This window comes from Scyliorhinus torazame, chromosome 21 (genome assembly GCF_047496885.1).
Source record: "Scyliorhinus torazame isolate Kashiwa2021f chromosome 21, sScyTor2.1, whole genome shotgun sequence".
Classification (NCBI taxonomy): domain Eukaryota; kingdom Metazoa; phylum Chordata; class Chondrichthyes; order Carcharhiniformes; family Scyliorhinidae; genus Scyliorhinus; species Scyliorhinus torazame.
Window position 1 is genome coordinate 116,889,789 of NC_092727.1, and position 18,294 is coordinate 116,908,082.

Here is an 18,294-nt window from a genome sequence, read left to right on the forward strand (position 1 = left end):
CAATGGTAACCCACAGGATGTTGATAGTGGGAGATTCAGCAATAGTAATGTCATTGAATGTCAAGGAGTGATGGTTACATTCTTTCTTGTTGAAAATGGTCATTGCCGGTCACTTGTCTGGTATGAATGTTACTTGCCACTTGTCAGCCCAAGCCTGGCTATTGTCTAGGTCTTGCTACATCTGGCCATGGACTGTTTTAGCAACTGAGGAGTCACGAATGGCGGTGAACATTGTGCAATCATCAGATGGTTGGGCCTAGGACACTATCCTAAGGAACCCCTGCTGCAATGACCTGGAACTGAAATGATTGACCCCCAACAACCTCAACCATCTTCCTTTGTGCCAGGTATGACTCCAACCAATGGAGAGTTTCCCCCGATTCCCACCGACTCCGGTTTTGCTATGGCTCCTTGATGCCACAAAATCAAATGCTGCCTTGATGTCAAGGACAGTCACTCTCACCTCACCTCTGGAATTTAGCTCTTTTGTCCATATTTGAACCAAGGCTGTAATGAGGTCAGGACTGAGTGGCCCTGGCAGAACCCAAACTGAGCATCAGTGAGCAGGTTAGTGGTAAGAATGTGCCGCTTGATAGCACTGTTGATGACTCCTTCCATCGCTTTAAAGATGACTGAGAGTGGACTGATTGAGCGGTATTGGCCAGGTTGGATTTGTCCGGCTTTCTGCATACAGGACATACCTGGGTAATATTCCACATTACTGGGTAGATGCCAATGCTGTAACTGTACCAGAACAGGCTGGCTAGCGGCACGACAAAGTCTGAAGCACAAGCCTTCAATACTATTGCTGGAAGATTGTTAGGACCCATAGCCTTTACAGTATCCAGTATCTTATCTTTTGCACTGATGTGCTGGACTTCCCTCATTATTGAGGATGGGGTTATCTGTGGAGCTTCCTCCTCACTGATGAGTTGCTTAACTGTCCACCATTATTTACGGCTGGATGTGGAAGCACTGCAGAGCTTTGATCAGATCAGTGGGTTGTGGAATTGCTTATTTCTGTCTATTACTTGCTGCTTATGCTGTTTAGCATGCAAGTAGTCCTGTGTTGCTGCTTCAGCAGGTTGACACCTCATTCTTAGGTATGCCTGGCATGCCCTCCTGCACTCTTAAGTGAACCAGGGTTGATGGCAATGGTAGATTGGGGGATATGCCAGGCCATGTGGTTAGAGTTTGTGGTTGAGTGTAATTAACTTGTCAGTGAGTGAGTGAGTGCGAGAGAGAGAGAGAACACCAGGCTTGTTTGTTCTGATATCTGAGCCATCACTATAAAGCTGGCAAACCATATGATGTTCAGTCATCTGCTGCTGTTTGCTGGGGCTGGACAGCTGGTTTACGATGCAGAACAAGGCCAACAGCACGGGTTCAATTCACGTACTAGATGAGGTTATTTATTTATTTATTTTTAAATTTAAAGTGCCCAATTCTTTTTTTTCCATTTAAAGGGCAATTTAGCGTGGTCAATCCACCTACCCTGCACATCTTTGGATTGTGGGGGTGAGACAAACACAGACATGGGGAGAATGTGCAAACTCCACACGGACAGTAACCCAGGGCCGGGATCGAACCCGGGTCCTTGGTGCCATGAGGCAGCAGTGCTAACCACTGTGCTACCGTGCCGCCCCCTGAGGCTATTCATGAAGTCCCCACCTTCTCAACCTTGTCCCTCGCCAGAGGTGTGGTGATCCTCAGGCTAAATCACCACCAGTCAGCTGCCTCCCTCAAAGGGGAAAGCAGCCTCTGGTCATCTGGGACTCTGGTGACTTTACTTTGCTGTTTGAAGTTAGGATTGCGATACAGTTGAAATGTTGACCACCTTATGCACCAGTCATTTATTTTTTGAGACTCTAGAGAGGCTTTTCTTATACTGGGTCACCTAAAGTCAGAATATAAAATAACTGTTACCCTCTTCCAAGATCTGACATTGCACCTTAAGCCTCAGATATATTACTCCACTCATGAATTTTCTACTTAGGGATATTGAGTAATTTCCCAACTCCAACCCTAGCGCAGATCAACATGGACTGAGAATCAAACCGGATCAAATTTGTGGTTTGTGGCCCACAGCTGATCCCACTCCAGGAGACTCGAGCAAACCTGCTGGAAAAACAATAAGTGAAAAATGAATTTTCCCGAAGGTCAATCAAGATTGTGCGGGAGCAGGTGCTAGATTAACGAAAAGGGGCAGCAAATGACAAATATTTTAATACTGAATTCTGACCTGTTTTGATGACATTGTGTCGTAGGCGGATGATCAGTGTGTAGGTGCCGTCAGTCTGAAACTTCTCACCAAACTGCTCTAAAACCTGGTTAAACTTGGCCAAGTTCCCAGTTCGCACAGCTGGTGGTGGAGAAGACAGAAATGTGAAGCAATTTGTCCTCATCGAGAACAAGGCGAGTACAGTTCGTTCGGGACAAATGATAACAGATTTAATTTTAAGTGCAGAGTTTTTGTCCAATTGACATATTAGCAGTTCAAGGAAAATATCCTATTAAACTATGGCAACTGGAGAATAAAGAGAAAACAAACCTTTCTGTTACAAAACACCAGTGCAAATTCAGTGACAAACACAAAAGAATAATGCTAAGACCCAATTAGAAGAAATCAGATTTTTTGCCAGTCATGATTGAGATCAAGCCTGAGGTTCCGAGATCAAAACTTTACACCACAGAAGTTTGCGCATTTCTGAAATTCAACAAAGGTGTCTGTTTTGGCACTTAGTGCCAATCTAGTGGAAGGCACCATAAAACCTCTCCATGTTATCTAAGCTTTTTGACTTTGTGGCCTTGTGGTTATGTATATCACAGCCTCAAGGGTCACAACATTCCCATGGTCACACTGAGCTCTCCTACCAATTTAGGGACAGTTTGTTCTGAAGCTTTACGTTCAGTCTCGATTGAGGCTGTTCGAAATGATCACAATTCTGGCCAAAAATGATGAAATTTTGATCTCATCATAGAGCCATAGAAGTCCTACAGTGAAGGAGGCCATTTAATCCATCAAGTCTGCACCGACCCTCTGAAAGAGCGCCCTAACTAGGCCCACTCACCCGCCCTATCCCCGTAACCCCATCTAACCTGCACATTTTTGGACTGTGGGAGGAAACCAGAGCACCCGGGGGAGAACATGCAAACTCCACACAGTCATTCAATGCAGAAATTGAACCCGGATCTTGGCGCAGTGTGATAGCAGTGCTAACCACTGTGCCACCTTGGTAGCCTAAGCTGGTTTCAAAACCAGAGGCAGATATACTAATTCATTGTGCCATTAGCCCCATGCTGAATGGAAAAGCTGCTATTGTTTTAATAAACCAGCAGGTGGCTGTCTTCTGTCTGGCGTCAGATTATTATTTGAACAGAAACAATGCACAAGGGTATGGGGAAAAGGCAGCGGAATGACACTAAGCCATAGTGTTCATTTGGAGAGCCGGTGCAGACATGGGTGAGCCAAATGGCCTCCTTCTGCACCATAACAATTCCGAGATTCTCTGTTGCTAATATGGTGTACAGGACCTAAAAGAACATTTAGGGAGGTTAATGAAATCAAGAGCCCATTTAACCCCAACAGGGATTGCATCAAATTAATCACAGAGTTAAACAGCATAAATTGTAAACAAACTGTACTTATTGGTTCAACATCTCAAAAGACACAAGGTAAAAGTCACAGAGTCATCATGGCACATTTGGCCCATTGAGTCCATATGGACTAAAAACAAATTCCTAATATAGTTTTGCCTTAATGCTGATTCCACAGCCTAGTAATGTGGCTAAACTACTTCTATCCAGAGTTAATACTTCCTCTCGATATTGTACAGAGCAATGCTGTTTTTTTAAATAATCTTTATTGTCACAAGTAGGCTTATATTAACACTGCAATGAAGTTATTGTGAAAAGCCCCAGTCGCCACATCCCAGCACCTGCTCGGGTACACGGAGGGAGAATTCAGAATGTCCAAATTACCTAACAGCACGTCTTTCAGGACTTGTGGGAGGAAACCGGAGCACCCGGAGGAAACCCACGCAGACACGGGGAGAACGTGCAGACTCCGCACTGACAGTGACCCAAGCCGGGAATCGAACCTGGGACTTTGGAGCTGTGAAGCAACAGTGCTACCCACTGTGCCACCGTGCTGTTGAAAGTTGCATATAGACTGGTTTGAGATGGCTGAAGGGTTGCGTCCACACAAGGGGTGAAACAACTTACTTCAACTAGATGGTGCTATTGGCCGCTTCGCAAATAAGTGACACTTGTACAGATTCATACCAGGCAATTTTCACTTGCTTAATTCACAAGAAATGTTCCGAGGGAAGAAAAAATTCAATCTGCTTCAAGCCAAAGTGCTTGTGTCTCGCTGTATTGTACTGACCCTGAGTGAGCAGGAAGTATGGCATCAGGGACCGCTTGAGCGACGGTTGTCGGAACTGTAGCCTGTCTGGGATCTCGCCCAACAGCAACTCCACCACAATAAGTAACTTATGAACCTGGCAATGAAATACACATTCCTCATAAAATTAGTTTTGTCAACGCATCTATAGAGCCATCAATGTATTGAAGAGGAATAACATTTACGGGAGAAAATATCATCTTTAAAAATTACCCCACTAAGCTATAATTCTTTTGAAACAAAGCAGTAAGTTTTTAACTCACCGTTTGCTTAAAACCGACTGCGGTGTGCTGTGGTGCCTTTCGCAGAGCATTAGTCAGGGTTCTCCGTGCTTCGGAGTATTCTAACTGAATTGCTTTAATACGACCTGAAAGCAACAAAGAGTTTTTTTTTTAATAACACAAAAACCTATTTGGATATACCAATAATATCCCACCAGCATCTATAAAGTGTGCAGTTACAGAAAGAAATTCAACTCAGCTAATGAATTATTCACGAACTGACATTTTGCTGGAACTGTTAAACATCTTTGTCACAGCCATTTGGAAGCAAGCCGTATACAGTATAATGCACTACAGAACTACAGGAGTATTCACCAGCTATCTAGAGTGAAGGGAGATCTGTCAACGTGAAAGGTAATTACTGGTAACACTTCAAAAACTATGATTCACGCACAAAAAGGGAAAAGGCTTTGTCGTGACCGGGGAATAACTGAACGGGCATTTTAGAAAGCACAATATCTCACAAATGTCTTTATATTGCTTTCACTCCCAAGGGATTCTATTAGCCGTGACTCAGTTGGTAGCACTCTCGCCTCTGAGTCAGAAGATTGGGGGTTCAAGTCCCACTTCAAAGACCTGGAGCACAAAAATCAGTGCCGTACCGAGGGAGTGCCACACAGCCAGAGGTGCTGACTTTCAAATGAAAGGTTAAACTAGTGTTGACCAAAGAACCAATGGCATTCTTTCAAAGAACAGCATAGGTCCTGGCCAATATTTATCCCTCAATCAACATAATTGTAAAAAGAGATCTGATAATGATCACATAAATTCGCTGCCACATTTCCTACATTACAATAGTGACTACACTTCAAATACACCATTGGCTGTAAAATGCTTTAGGGTATCCTGAAGTTGTCAATGGTACTATATAAATACAAACTTCCTTTTATAAGTGCACAACTGTTTTACTTCACATTGCAGGATTGGACTGAGCCTCACCAGTGTAATACAGATATCTTGCCCACTCGTTGTTATTAGCCTGTTCTGGGAAAATGGATTTGGAGACTAGCTTTTCTGCCTGATCGTACAGGTTATACTGTAGGTAGTTTCTCAATAACAGGTTCAGCAGAGTGGCCTGTCCGTCAGCATCGTGGCGAAGGGTGGCTGTCCTCAAACGTGCATGCAAGAAACTTAGAAATAACAGATTAGTTACACAGGGATATAAAATTACACTCTGGCCAAAATAAAGATACTCACCACTCTGGTCTATTACAGTACTGTACATAAAACCATCTGTAAAAATATATATATTTTGTGGGCATGATCACTGTCACGGTAAACATTTATTGCCAATCCCTAATTGCTGCTTACCACTACCTTCCAAGGACAGTTAGGAATGACCCACGTCCAACAAATATATATATATTTTTTTAAAGCCCCGATACCTTGCTTGACATCACCACCCTCCCCACCTCCTCCTTCAAGGATACCCAAGCCAAGGAAAGGATGCAGCTTGATTCACGAGAACAATATCATGGGTGACCGGATACAGTTACTGAATAACCAGTTTGGATTCGCTGGAACAGGAAGCGTTGAAGGAGCTCGAGATGTGTAAGATTGCAAAAGGGGATTGAGAGCATAAAGAGCCAAAAAGATTATTCCCCTGGTCTGTGAATTGACGGCATGTGGATATGGGTTTAGAACTAACACCAGAAGCATAAGTAAGGATGGAAAGTCAGAAGAATTTTAATCTCACAAAAGGTTATTGGACCATGAAATAGTGGCTGCTGAAGGCTTTTTAAAAAAAACTGAAAGCAAATTGATCGTTTAATTAAACATGAAATTCTGCAACACATCAAGGTCAGAATCTGTAGCAATACCATCAAATTCTAGAGCACGTCTGCCAGCATTTGGGAGCGTTTTAGTCTTAATAAATATTTTTTAGGGAACAGCATATCCTTCATCTTCAGCCTCCACCGTATAACTAACTCCTTTGCCACTAATTCATCCCTCACCCCATTTCAACTGAAACATTTCTTAGTGTTCAGTTTGGCCGCAAGCTGAGTTTTAAACCTCAAAGCCTATCCATCACAGTGCCTATTTACTCACACATCTACAACATATTACAACAGGCAATTTCGTTTGGAAAACAAGGGGGGAAAAGTGGCAGAATAAATATACTGGCCCCAGAACAATTAACACAGAGGTTCTGTGGGCGGCATGGTAGCACAGTTGTTAGCACTGTTGCTTCACCGCGCCAGGGTCCCAGGTTCGATTCGCGGCTTGGGTCACTGTCTGTGCGGAGTCTGCACGTTCTCCCTGTATCTGCGTGGGTTTCCTCCGGGTACTCCAGACGTGCTTGTTGGGTGAATTGGACATTCTGAATTCTCCCTCAGTGTACTCGAACAGGCGCCGGAATGTGGCAACTAGGGACGTTTCACAGTAACTTCATTGCAGTGTTAATGTAAGCATACTTGTGACAATAACGATTATTCTTATTTTTAAAAAAAATTTAGAGTATCCAATTCATTTTTTCCAATTAAGGAGCAATTTAACCTGGCCAATCCACCTACCCTGCACATCTGTGGGTTGTGGGGGCGAAACCCACGCAAACACGGGGAGAATGTGCAAACTCCACACGGACAGTGACCCAGAGCCGGGATCGAACCTGGGACCTCGGCGCCGTGATGCAGCAGTGCTAACCACTGCGCCACCGTGCTGCCCTATTATTCTTCTGATTAAAAGGAACAGAGAATCATAACGATATTAGCTAACTCTGATGTGGAACCAGCACACACAATAAGATTAAGTTGCCATCGTCCCAGATGATCATAAGCTGCCTTCCCCTTTGAGGGGGAGAGCTGACTGCTGGTGGTTTAACCTGAGGATCACCACACCTCAGGCGAGGGGCAAGGTTGAGAAGGTGGGGCCTTCATGAATAATCTCAGCCGGTACGGGAATTGAACCCATGCTGCTGGTCTTGTTCTGCATCACGAACCAGCTGTTCAGCTCAAACAATATTTCCATGATTCTATGTACCTTCTTGTACTTTGAGCAGGTAGCAACCAGGAATGGGCAGTGTCTAAACATTTCTTCCTTGTTGATGACCTGAACTCCAGTTGTGGCATTCCCACTACGAAATCGGCAAACACAACACCGGAATTAAACCTGACATGTTCCTGACACTATGCCTTAGTAACTATCATCTGGGATAGAATGTGGTAAAATTTGCTGGAGTATTAAGATGTATCAATCTCCCAATATACCAATTTCCTCATTTTCAACTAGTTATTTGGTAATACAGAACTTGTGTATTGCTGAAAAATGACATGTTGTCGAAGCTTTTCGACTTGCATTCATCAGGACAATTTGCAATACCAAATGTAAAGAGAACAACAATTTATTCCTCATAAGAAGAGTGCTGTTTGGTTGATAAGTGGGCTCTGATTGGTAGAGGTGTTGCCACGGGTAATGCACCACTTAACTGTCAAACTTTGTCTAAGTTCAAACCAGGCCTTGTCCTTCATTTTCATTATCATATACTGAACTGCAATTTTAACATATCTTTATTGCTGCGTGCAAAGGTCTAAAGTGAAATAACATTCTCACCTTCTGACTGCATCGAGTTTATTTAGGAATTCATAAACACGAGCGTGGTAATAATAGCACTTAGCTGCAACCAAGTCTAGAGCACGGCGATTCTGAGCAGCGATCTTTTGCATCAGATCATCTGAGCATTTCTGTGCCTGCATCAGAAAATAAAAGGCAAGGCCATTAGAATTGGAGGTTCTTTAGTGCCAACTTCCACTCTATTTTGAAGGTGCTAAATCCCACTGGAGAGCCTTCCAGTGTCACTTGCAAGTCAGTATTCTTTAAATGCAAGAGTAAATCTTCAGCAGTGACAATCTTCTGGAGGTGTCACAGCTAAAACTGAACTGAAATCACTGCACTCTTCTAATTCTGGCCTTGTGAAGCATCCTTGCGTTTCACTGGTGCACAATTGATGGGCATGCCTTTAGTTGCCTAAGCTCTGGAATTCCCTTCCTAAACCTCTCCACCCCTCTCTCCTAAATATTGCCCCTCTAATGAAACCTTGGGTCTTGTTCCAATAATTTTTTTAATCCAGCTCTGTGTCAGAAAGCACTCCTGTGAGGCCACTTGGGATGTTCTTACTGCATTGAAGTTGCCATATAAATGCCAATTATTTTCACGTGAATCTGCTCATGTTTTTCAGCAGAGAGCAATGGACAATATTTCATGGCAGTGGGAAAGCCCTGCCCTGCCAGGGGGCAGTGAGGTGAAACGTGGTGTGGAAATTGCCACATTTAACGAAACAAAGACTTTGAATCTAACCAAGGGCTCTCTGATCGAACATCTATGGTTTAATGCCAAACCAAACAGTGCCTCTATCCATCAGGCCTTTATGAAATCTGGATTTAAATAAAACATTTCTTCAAAGGATAATGCCGGTGGCTTGGTCAGCACCTTTTATTACCAGGCTCTACCTGGTCAGGTGGGAATTAAAAAAAAAAAAATCACACTGCGCTATTAAAGAGCAGGAAGGTTCTCCTGGTGGCCTGGCTAGTATCAACCATTGCAAATGACAGCTGTGGCTCAGTTGGCAGCACATTCAAATTTGAGTCATAAGGTTCTAGGTTCAAGCCCCACTCAAGAGCTTGAGTCAAGACTAACACTCCTATTGCAGTACTGAGGGAGCACTGTCATTCAGATGAGATGTTAAACTGAGGCTCGGTTTTCCTGGTCAGATTGAGATAAAAGATCCCATGGCACTATTTTGAAGATCAGGGGTGTGCTCCCTGGTGTTCTGGCCAATATTTATCCCGCAATCAACATCACAAAAAATAAGTTTATCTGGCAATTCCTTCAGGTTTATGGGAGTTTGCTGAGAGCATATTGGCTGCTCTGCTCCGACATTACAAGAGATGACGCTGCAAAAACTACTTCATTGGCAGTCAGGTGCTTTGAGACGTCAGGCGGTCATGAAATGAAGTCTTCCCATAGACCGTAAGACATAGGAGCAAGTCTGCTCCACCATTTAATGAGGTCATGGCTGATTTGATATGATAATTCTCAACTCCACTGTCCCGCCTTAAAGCCACAACTCTCAATTCTCTTGCTGATTAAAAATCTGTCCATTTCAGCCTTGAACATACTTAACGACTCAGCCTTTACAGCCCTCCGCAGTAACGAATTCCACAGATTCACCACCCTCTGAGAAGAAACTCCTCCTCATCTGTCTTAAAGGTGACCCTTTACTCTGGGATTTTGCCCTCTGGTCCTAGACTCTCCCACAAGGGGAAACAGCCTCTCAGCATCTACCCTGCTAAGCCTCCTGAGAATCCTGTATGTCTCAATAAGATCGCCTCTTATTCTTGAGTACAGGTCCAACCTACTTCACCTCTCCTCATAAGAAAATTCCTCCACACCCGGGAAACTTCTAGTGAACCTTCTCTCAACTGCCTCCAATGCCAGTATATCTTTCCTCAGGTAAGAGGATCAAAACTGTTCACTTGTTTCAATGATTTTCTTCTTATAAATCACATTGTTTGATCATCTATTGCATTAATTACTTGGTATACAAACCAGCCGCCACATTTCCCTACAAAACAGTAACTGCACTTCAAATGCAATGTATTGCTTGTTAAGGAATTTGGATGCTAAAGGCGCTGTATAATTTTTTTCTTCAACTGCTACAAAAGTTATAAAGTTACAAAACTAATTCTGAAGCAATTTACAAATTAGTGGGACTCATGTCACTGCTCTTCTGAGGATTTTGCAGCGTAAACGTTTCTACTGGATGACTATCTTTGAAGCTGAAGCTCACTCACCTCAGTGTAGCGTTTGTTGTTTGTCAAGTAAATAACTAGTAAAAGGTGAAGGTAGGCCTCTGCCTCGGGTAAAAGAGGTACCGTGGCTGCCTTCCCCGTTCGAGGGCGAAACTGCACATCTCCCTCTGTGTCCATTGGCTAAAAAAGAATGATAGCTGTCACATAATACATTATGCAGTCTTCAGTGCAGTTATTTTAAAGTGATCATTTCAAATATACTGGCTACGCAGGCCTCCTGAATCTCTGCTGGTGCTTTTCTGTAGCATACCCTATCGGGTGAACCCAACAACAATTACACTCTACTGTGTCATAGGAACGTAGGAATTAGGAGCAGAAGTCGGCAATTCAGCCCTTTGAGCCTCTCCTCCATTCAATCAGTTCATGGCTGATCTCTTCCTGGTCTCAAAACCACCTCCCACCTGTTGCCCTTATCCCCTTTAACCCGTTTTTTAATCAAACATATATCTATAAAATATATCTATCTCTTGAAACCACTTAATGACTCAGATGCCACACTATGGGGCAGCAAGTTCCACAAGTTCACCATCTTCTGCGAGATATAGTTCCTCCTCATCTCAGTTCTAAATCTACCGCCTCTCAACCTATATATGTGACCTCTCATTTCCCCACAAGGTGGAACATTTGGTCTATGTTTACTTTATCAATCCCATTTAGTATTTTATACACCTCGATCAGATCCTCTCTCATCCCTCTAAACTCCGCGAGTATAAACCCAAACTGTTTAATTTCTCCTCATCTGTCAACTCTTTCATCCCTGGAATCAATCTGGTGAACCTCTTCTCAACAGCCTCCAATGCCACCACATCCTTCCTCAAATAAGGAGACCAAAACTGCACACAGTACTCCAGATGTGGTCTCACCAACGCCCTAAACAATTGCAACACTTCTCTACTTTTATCCTTCAGTCCATTTGGGTAGCACAGTAGTTCGCAATGTTGCTTCACAGCGCCAGGGTCCCAGGTTTGATTCCCGGCTCTGGTCACTGTCTGTGCGGAGTTTGCATGTTCTCCCCGTGTCTGCGTGGGTTTCCTCCGGGTGCTCCAGTTTCCTCCCACAAGTCCTGAAAAACGTGCTGTCAGGTGAATTGGGCACACTGAATTCTCCCTCTGTGTACCCGAACAGGCGCCAGAATGTGGCGACTAGGGGCTTTTCACGGTAACTTCATTGCAGTGTTAATGTAAGCCTACGTGTGACAATAAAGATTATTATAAACGCCAACATTCCATTTGCCTTTTTAATTACATGCTGTACCTGCATACCGACTGTCTGTGATTCATGAACAAAGACAGCCAGATCCTTCTGCCCAGATGCATCTTGAATCTGCTTTTCATTTTAGATAATAATTTGCCTTTCTATTTTTTGATGCCAAAATGGATAACCATTTTGGCATAATCTACATTAAACTCCATCTGATAAATGTTGGCCCAATCTCCCAGTCTATCTATATCCTGTGTAAAATCTTTATCTCCTCTTCACTACCTGCTTTGCCACCTATTTTAGTATCATCCGCAATTTTGCTATTACACTCTGTCCCTGCTTGTAGATCATTTATATAAATTATAAACAGTTGAGGTCTGAGGACTGAACCCTGTGGCACCCGCTAGTTACAGTTCGCCAGCCAGAGAAAGACCCATTGATCCTGACCCTCTGCTTTCTGTCAGTCAGCCAATCCTCAATCCAATCTAGTACTCTGCCCCCAATTCCCTGTAATCTCACCTTCTGGATCAGTCTTTTGTGCGGCACCTTCTCAAGTCCAAATATACCACATCCACAGGTTCCCCCATTATCCACTTTGCAGGTTACGTCCTCAAAAACTTCAAGCAAGTTTGCCAAGCATGACTTAACCCTCATAATACCATACTGACAATGGTGGATTGAGCTTTGGCTTTCCAAATGTTCAGTCAACTCCTCCTTAAAGATTGATTTCAGCAACTTCCCCACTACAGAGTCAACCACTCTATCGTTCCCTACATTTTGTCTCTCTCCCTTTTTGAATAGGAGTGTCAATTAGTGTGTTTCCAATCCGCCGGGACCCTTCCAGAATCCATGGGAGTTCTGAAATATCATAACCAATGCATCCATTATCTCTGCTGCCACCTCCCTTAATACCCCAGGGTGCAGGTCGTCAGGTCACAAAGACTTATTTGCCCTTAATCCCACCAGTTTATTCAATATTGTCTCCCCAGTGATGGTTATTGCACCAAGTTCCTCTGCATTAACTGTAGTTTGGGGAAAATTTTTATTATCTTCTACCGTGAAGACAGAAGCAAAATATTGGTTCAGTGCCTCCTCCTTCTGTTTTCCCCATTATTACCTCACCAGTATCATTCTCTAAAGGGCCAGTATTTACTTTAGCTATTCTCTTCCTCTTTATATACTTATAGAAGCTTTTGGTACAGTATCTATGTGTTCTGCCAGTTTCCTTTCATAGTTCATCTTAGCTCTTAGTGTCAGAATGTGAACACCAACCTTCCAGATAGAATGCGAGGCAACATTTCACCTGCACTGTCTCACAAAGACCTGATTGTATAAATTATTGAAATATTACTAAATAAGACCATGTAGATTTGATCCAATAGTTTTGCTATCCAATGTGTTAACTGGTCAGATATCTAAAAAATGCAATCCTAAATTAATCGCATTTATATCAATTTCAGACCACTGATCTCAATTGTAAATTCAGCAGTTAATGTTGAAATTACACAGCATAATTGAACTGTCTTTGTAAACCTTTATTACATCAATTCATCCGACTCGTCAGTTTAATACTTTCGATCTTGATATCAATAACTCTAAAGTCAATAAGCAATTGTTAATTTGTGACTTTGATAATCAGTAAAATTCATTCACTCATTCTGTGAAGATCCTGACACGTGGTTATTGCTGCAAATGTTAATATAATCCAAATCGGCTGATGCAAGACAGTTTCGCACATCAAACTGAGGGTTCATTGCTCGGCACAGACTAAATGGCAAACCCAGATGAACCTTGAGAAGGAATTCAGGTGAATGAGTTAAGGTTCCCATTTTGGACATCACGGGAATCAAGGGTATGGCGATAGGGATGGAGTGAAAGCAGAGTTCTGGTAGAAGATCAACCTTGAATGGCAGAACATGTCCCAGGGGCAGAATGGCCAACTTTTGCTCCTGACTCGTCTGGCGCCTTTGGTGAATTCCTTGATTAACTGAGTACTCACCTCCGATTCACACATTCGCAATCAGTAAAAGCAACTACATTTTAGCACTCAACACTCACCTCCTCAAGGAAAGCCAGCAGGAAATCCCGCATTGAAGTATTTGACACAAAGAAGCCATTGATGGCCTTGTAAAGGACGGTGGGGTTCAATCTGCGACAGGTCGGAGGAAGAGCTCGCAGAGCCCGCAGGACAAACCGTGGCTCTTTGATTGATACAGCTTTCTCAATCTGCTTCACGTGTTCTTTGATATCTGGGGAAAAAAAATAAGTGTTCAAAGATGATCTGTTTTGGACTACCTGGAATTGCGACAGTCTCCTTGTGGATTCCCACCATCTAGATCCAGAGCCCCAGTGACATCAACCACCACGCTTGGCTGCAACTTACAAAGTTCCACTCTCTGTACATTTCAACTGGGGGGGTGGTGAATTTTAAAAAGAAATCAAATTTACTTCTAACATTTTCCCACATCACGCTATGTTGATAACATCCCTATTGTTATAAAACAACGTATCAGCACCATGAGCCATTCCACGGGCATCTCGCACACTGCACAGGTCTGCCAGACACTGCAGAAAACTAATTTCCTTCCTGCCTCCACTCCTGCGGAATGGGCTCCTTGTTAGGGTATATTCCACCTGTCCACACAGACAGATTACATGGATCAAAATTCACTTCGATGGAATCACTCTGATGGTACCCATTTCTAGGGCAAGTTCTTGCAATTGTTATTGCAAGCTTAGGAATGAAAAATATCACGTGTGGTCATTTTGGAGGCATGTTATTAGCTGGCCATCTGAAGGGTCCCTGAATGCAATCCTTTAGAAGAACAGCAGTAAACACCTCTGTCAAATCAAGTAACAAGGACGGGGATTAATTACTATGAGATGAATATTTGAATTCCAAAACACTTGAAATGATTACGAACAAGGCTTGAAGTTAAATAATTTTCTAGAAATCACAGGAGGTTCAAAGAACCTGTCCTGAGCTTTCACTGCCATTTAAGCATAAACTGAATTAAAAATTCTCACCCTCAAATACAAATCTCTTTGTGGCCTTAACCTCACCCAGCAAACTCCAAGAGCTCTCCTAGTCCTACAGCCAGCCCTACACTTCTCTTTCCTCTTATTCTGACCATACCCTTGTGTCACCATTTTACATCTATGCTTCCAACTGACTGACAAACCCGGAGATTCTCTCCCAAAACCCATCGGATTCACCACCAAGAACCTCTTAAAACCGATTTATATAACCCTCCTTATATTGCCATCTTCAGTTTGGTGTCCATTTTCTTGATTATGCCTCAAAATGCCTTGGGGCATTTGTTCCACACTAAAACCTCTAAAGTTGTTATTGATGGCAACAGGATTATTTCCACCCCTTTTTCTCTGCAGACCTTGCACAAACATAAAATGAGGGGAGACATATCTCCTGTACTCTGTTACTATTGAAAAGGTCTTCATCCCTAATTATATTATTAATGGAGTAATAGTGTATTGTCAGAAATTAGACTGATTTATAGTGTAATGGTTATAGGCATTAGATTAACCATCCAGAGGTTGAGTTCAAATGCCACCATTGCAAGTGTAAAACTGAAGTTATCAAATCTAGTAATATGCTGGTTTTTATAACCTCGGATGAGGTATTTACACGAGGCCGAGGCCAAGCAAAGTCCCAACTGGCTCATTAAGCCTTACCCTCCTTTTGGGCGGCACGCCTGCTGTCTCACAGCGCCAGGGACCCGGGTCCGATTCCAACTTCGGGTAGCTGTGTGGAGTTTGCACATTCTCCCGTGTATGCATGGGTTTCCTCCAGATGCTCCAATTTCCTCCCACAGTCCAAAGATGTGCAGGTTAGGTGGATTGGCCATGCTAAATCGGCCCTTAGGGTGGGGTTACTGGGCGGGGGATTGGACCTGGGTAGGGTGGCCTTTCGAAGTGTTGGTATACACGCGATGGGCCGAATGGCCTCTTTCTGCACTGTAGGGATTCTATGACTCCATGAATTCAGATTAATTCAAAATGGACTCTGAACATAAGAACTGCTGGATGTGAGAAACCCAAGATTCATCTGATAATGGAATTGCTGATGAATCACAGCAAACAATCTCCATCATTAAGCTGTAGTCTACAAAAGAGCCGGACATGACGGAAAGGAAACCACAGTCATGCAAAGCTAGAAGATCTAAGGTCCAAAGTCAGATGTCCCCCATGCTTATTACTGTTCCCACATCACGTCTCAAATGACTCATGTGCTGCATTCCAAAATGTTATTTTCTGAAAGAAATCCATCCAATTTGGCGTGGGTAGACCAGAGGTTTCTTAACGACAGACTTGCCCTACAAGATCCCAGGATACATTACCCGTCACAAATATCTCCAGGTTTCACAATGCAGTTACCGCTTACATCGCAACACTCACTGCTTGGTTTCTGAACAACTAGGCGACCAAACAAAATGGAAAGCAGCAATACAACAACGCGAAGCAAACAATTATCAGGCAGACATACCAAGCAGTAATAGGTTTGAAGGCTGATGCTTCTGCAATTTTAGCACATTGCTGGGTCAGTCGCCTATCGTCTCTTATCTAAAACTCCCATGGGAACTTTGTCAACAGAATGATGGCAATGATTCAAGGTGGTGGTTCATCACCGTCTTAGGGCAGGTAGTGAAAGATAGTGGCCTGGCCAGCATCACGCACTGAACAAATAAAAACAACACCTCTCACAATGTTCTTGTGACACAACATTTGCATCAGCCACCAACAACCTGCTAAATTAACGGTCTGCATCAGATAAAATCCTGAAACTCCCTCCTTAACAACAGCAGTTCAAGAAGGCACCACCACTTTCTCAAGGACAATTCGGGATGGATAACGAATGCCATCCCATGAATTAATTTTTTTTAAAACACACTTTTCAAGGGCAAGGAAATATTAAAATTCACATCAAAAATAAATCATACAGGTCTGTTTTTAAAATTTTTTACAGTACCCAATTCATTTTTTCCAATTAAGGGGCAATTTAGCGTCGCCAATCCACCTCCCTGCACATCTTTGGGTTGTGGTGGGTGAAACCCACGCAAGCATGGGCAGAATCTGCAAACTCCACAAGGACAGTAACCCAGAGCTGGGATCGAACCTGGGACCTCGGCGCCATTAGGCAGCATGCTAACCACTGCGCCACCATGCTGCCCCATCATACAGGTCTGTTAACCAGCATTCCCACTCAGTCAATGTGTTTTGCTCATCATACATAATGAATAGCAATGCACACTAAAGGGGAAAAATTTGAACACTTCCAGCTTTCTTGAATTTACATTGTAAACTGGTATTAAGTCATTACAAATGCTTATCCTTCAGGGATTTCCTTACAGTCATATAGAGCATATCAACAATTAAGCTGCAAACAGACACTTTAGCCATGGATATCTAGAGAGAAATTCTGAATAAAATACATCCAATTTCACATATATTGATAGGAAACTAATAATAGGCAGCTGCGAGGACTTCAACTTAACCTCAGGATTCAGCTGCAGTGGTAGCAAAACAATAATAGCCGGTGTAGTAATGTGCGCTGGCAACCACAATCCAAGACTGGGGAAGATTCCCCAAACTTAAGAAGTTGAACCGTGACGTCACGGCCTGCAGGTAAGGGATTGGCTGGTGACCGGTAAGTAGTTTTTCTTTTATTTTCCTTCAGGTGTTATTGTGCGGGGCACAGAGGTTGCTGAGTGAGTGCTTGCTGAGAAGGGGAGTGAATAACAGGTAAGCTCTTTCTTTTTTTTTATCTAGAGGGGATGGCAGGGAAGGTAGTGCAATATTCCTCCTGCAGAATGTTTGAGGTGAGGGACGCCGTCAGTGTCCCTGCTGATTTCATCTGTGGGAAGTGCACCCATCTCCAGCTCCTCAGAAACCACGTTAGGGAACTGGATGAACTTCGGATCATTCGGGAGGCAGAGGTGGTCATAGATAGAATCTTCAGGGATATAGTTACTCCGAAGACTAAAGATAGATGGGTGACGGTGAGAGGGGCTGGGAGGAAGCAGTCGGTACAGGGTGTTAGACGTTTTAGTTGCTGTGATATGAAGAGTCTAAAGTTCTGTCCCTTTTTCACAAACACACATTTATTTCATTCCAACAGCCTTTGCACAAAACTCTAACTATACATCACCTGACAGGCCACCTGAAGCCCCTTTACATATCAGTGTCAATTAATGGATACTTAACATAAATGAGACAACTAATTGCAATGTCTCTTAACCCATTATTTAACAGTCTCCCCTTGGAGAAAAAAAATAATTAGGTGAAAGCAAAATTTCAAGAAACTCAAAAACACACGCGTGATTTCCCCCCCCTTTTTTTGTTTGGACGAGAAAGAAAAAAAAAGTCACAGAAACAAGCGCCCTTCATTAACAATATCCAAAAGTTTCTGTGAACTCGCCCCTCTTTTCGTAAAACAGTCTGACAGTTGATAGCTTCTGTCGACCCATTTAATTTTTTTTATTTCCCCTCTGTCCAACATCTGCTTCAAACTTGCAATGTCTATCCGTAACCTCTTTTCATTTACACTTTTTGTAGAGTGCACATTTTCCCACAGGGATTTATT

The 18,294-nt window shown here is 43.0% G+C and overlaps 1 protein-coding gene across 1 annotated transcript in view; it reads right to left on the minus strand.

The window, feature by feature from the left end:
* The window catches only part of psmd3 (proteasome 26S subunit, non-ATPase 3), a 39,685-nt gene that overhangs the window by 10,020 nt on the left and 11,371 nt on the right, over positions 1 to 18,294 (minus strand). Inside the window, exons 2-8 of the mRNA XM_072487354.1 lie at positions 13,752 to 13,942; positions 10,476 to 10,613; positions 8,236 to 8,372; positions 5,626 to 5,816; positions 4,669 to 4,772; positions 4,388 to 4,502; positions 2,243 to 2,362 (exon numbers count right to left, since the gene is read on the minus strand). Coding sequence (XP_072343455.1) covers positions 2,243 to 2,362; positions 4,388 to 4,502; positions 4,669 to 4,772; positions 5,626 to 5,816; positions 8,236 to 8,372; positions 10,476 to 10,613; positions 13,752 to 13,942 — 996 coding nt within the window. The remainder of the gene's footprint in view (positions 1 to 2,242; positions 2,363 to 4,387; positions 4,503 to 4,668; positions 4,773 to 5,625; positions 5,817 to 8,235; positions 8,373 to 10,475; positions 10,614 to 13,751; positions 13,943 to 18,294) is intronic.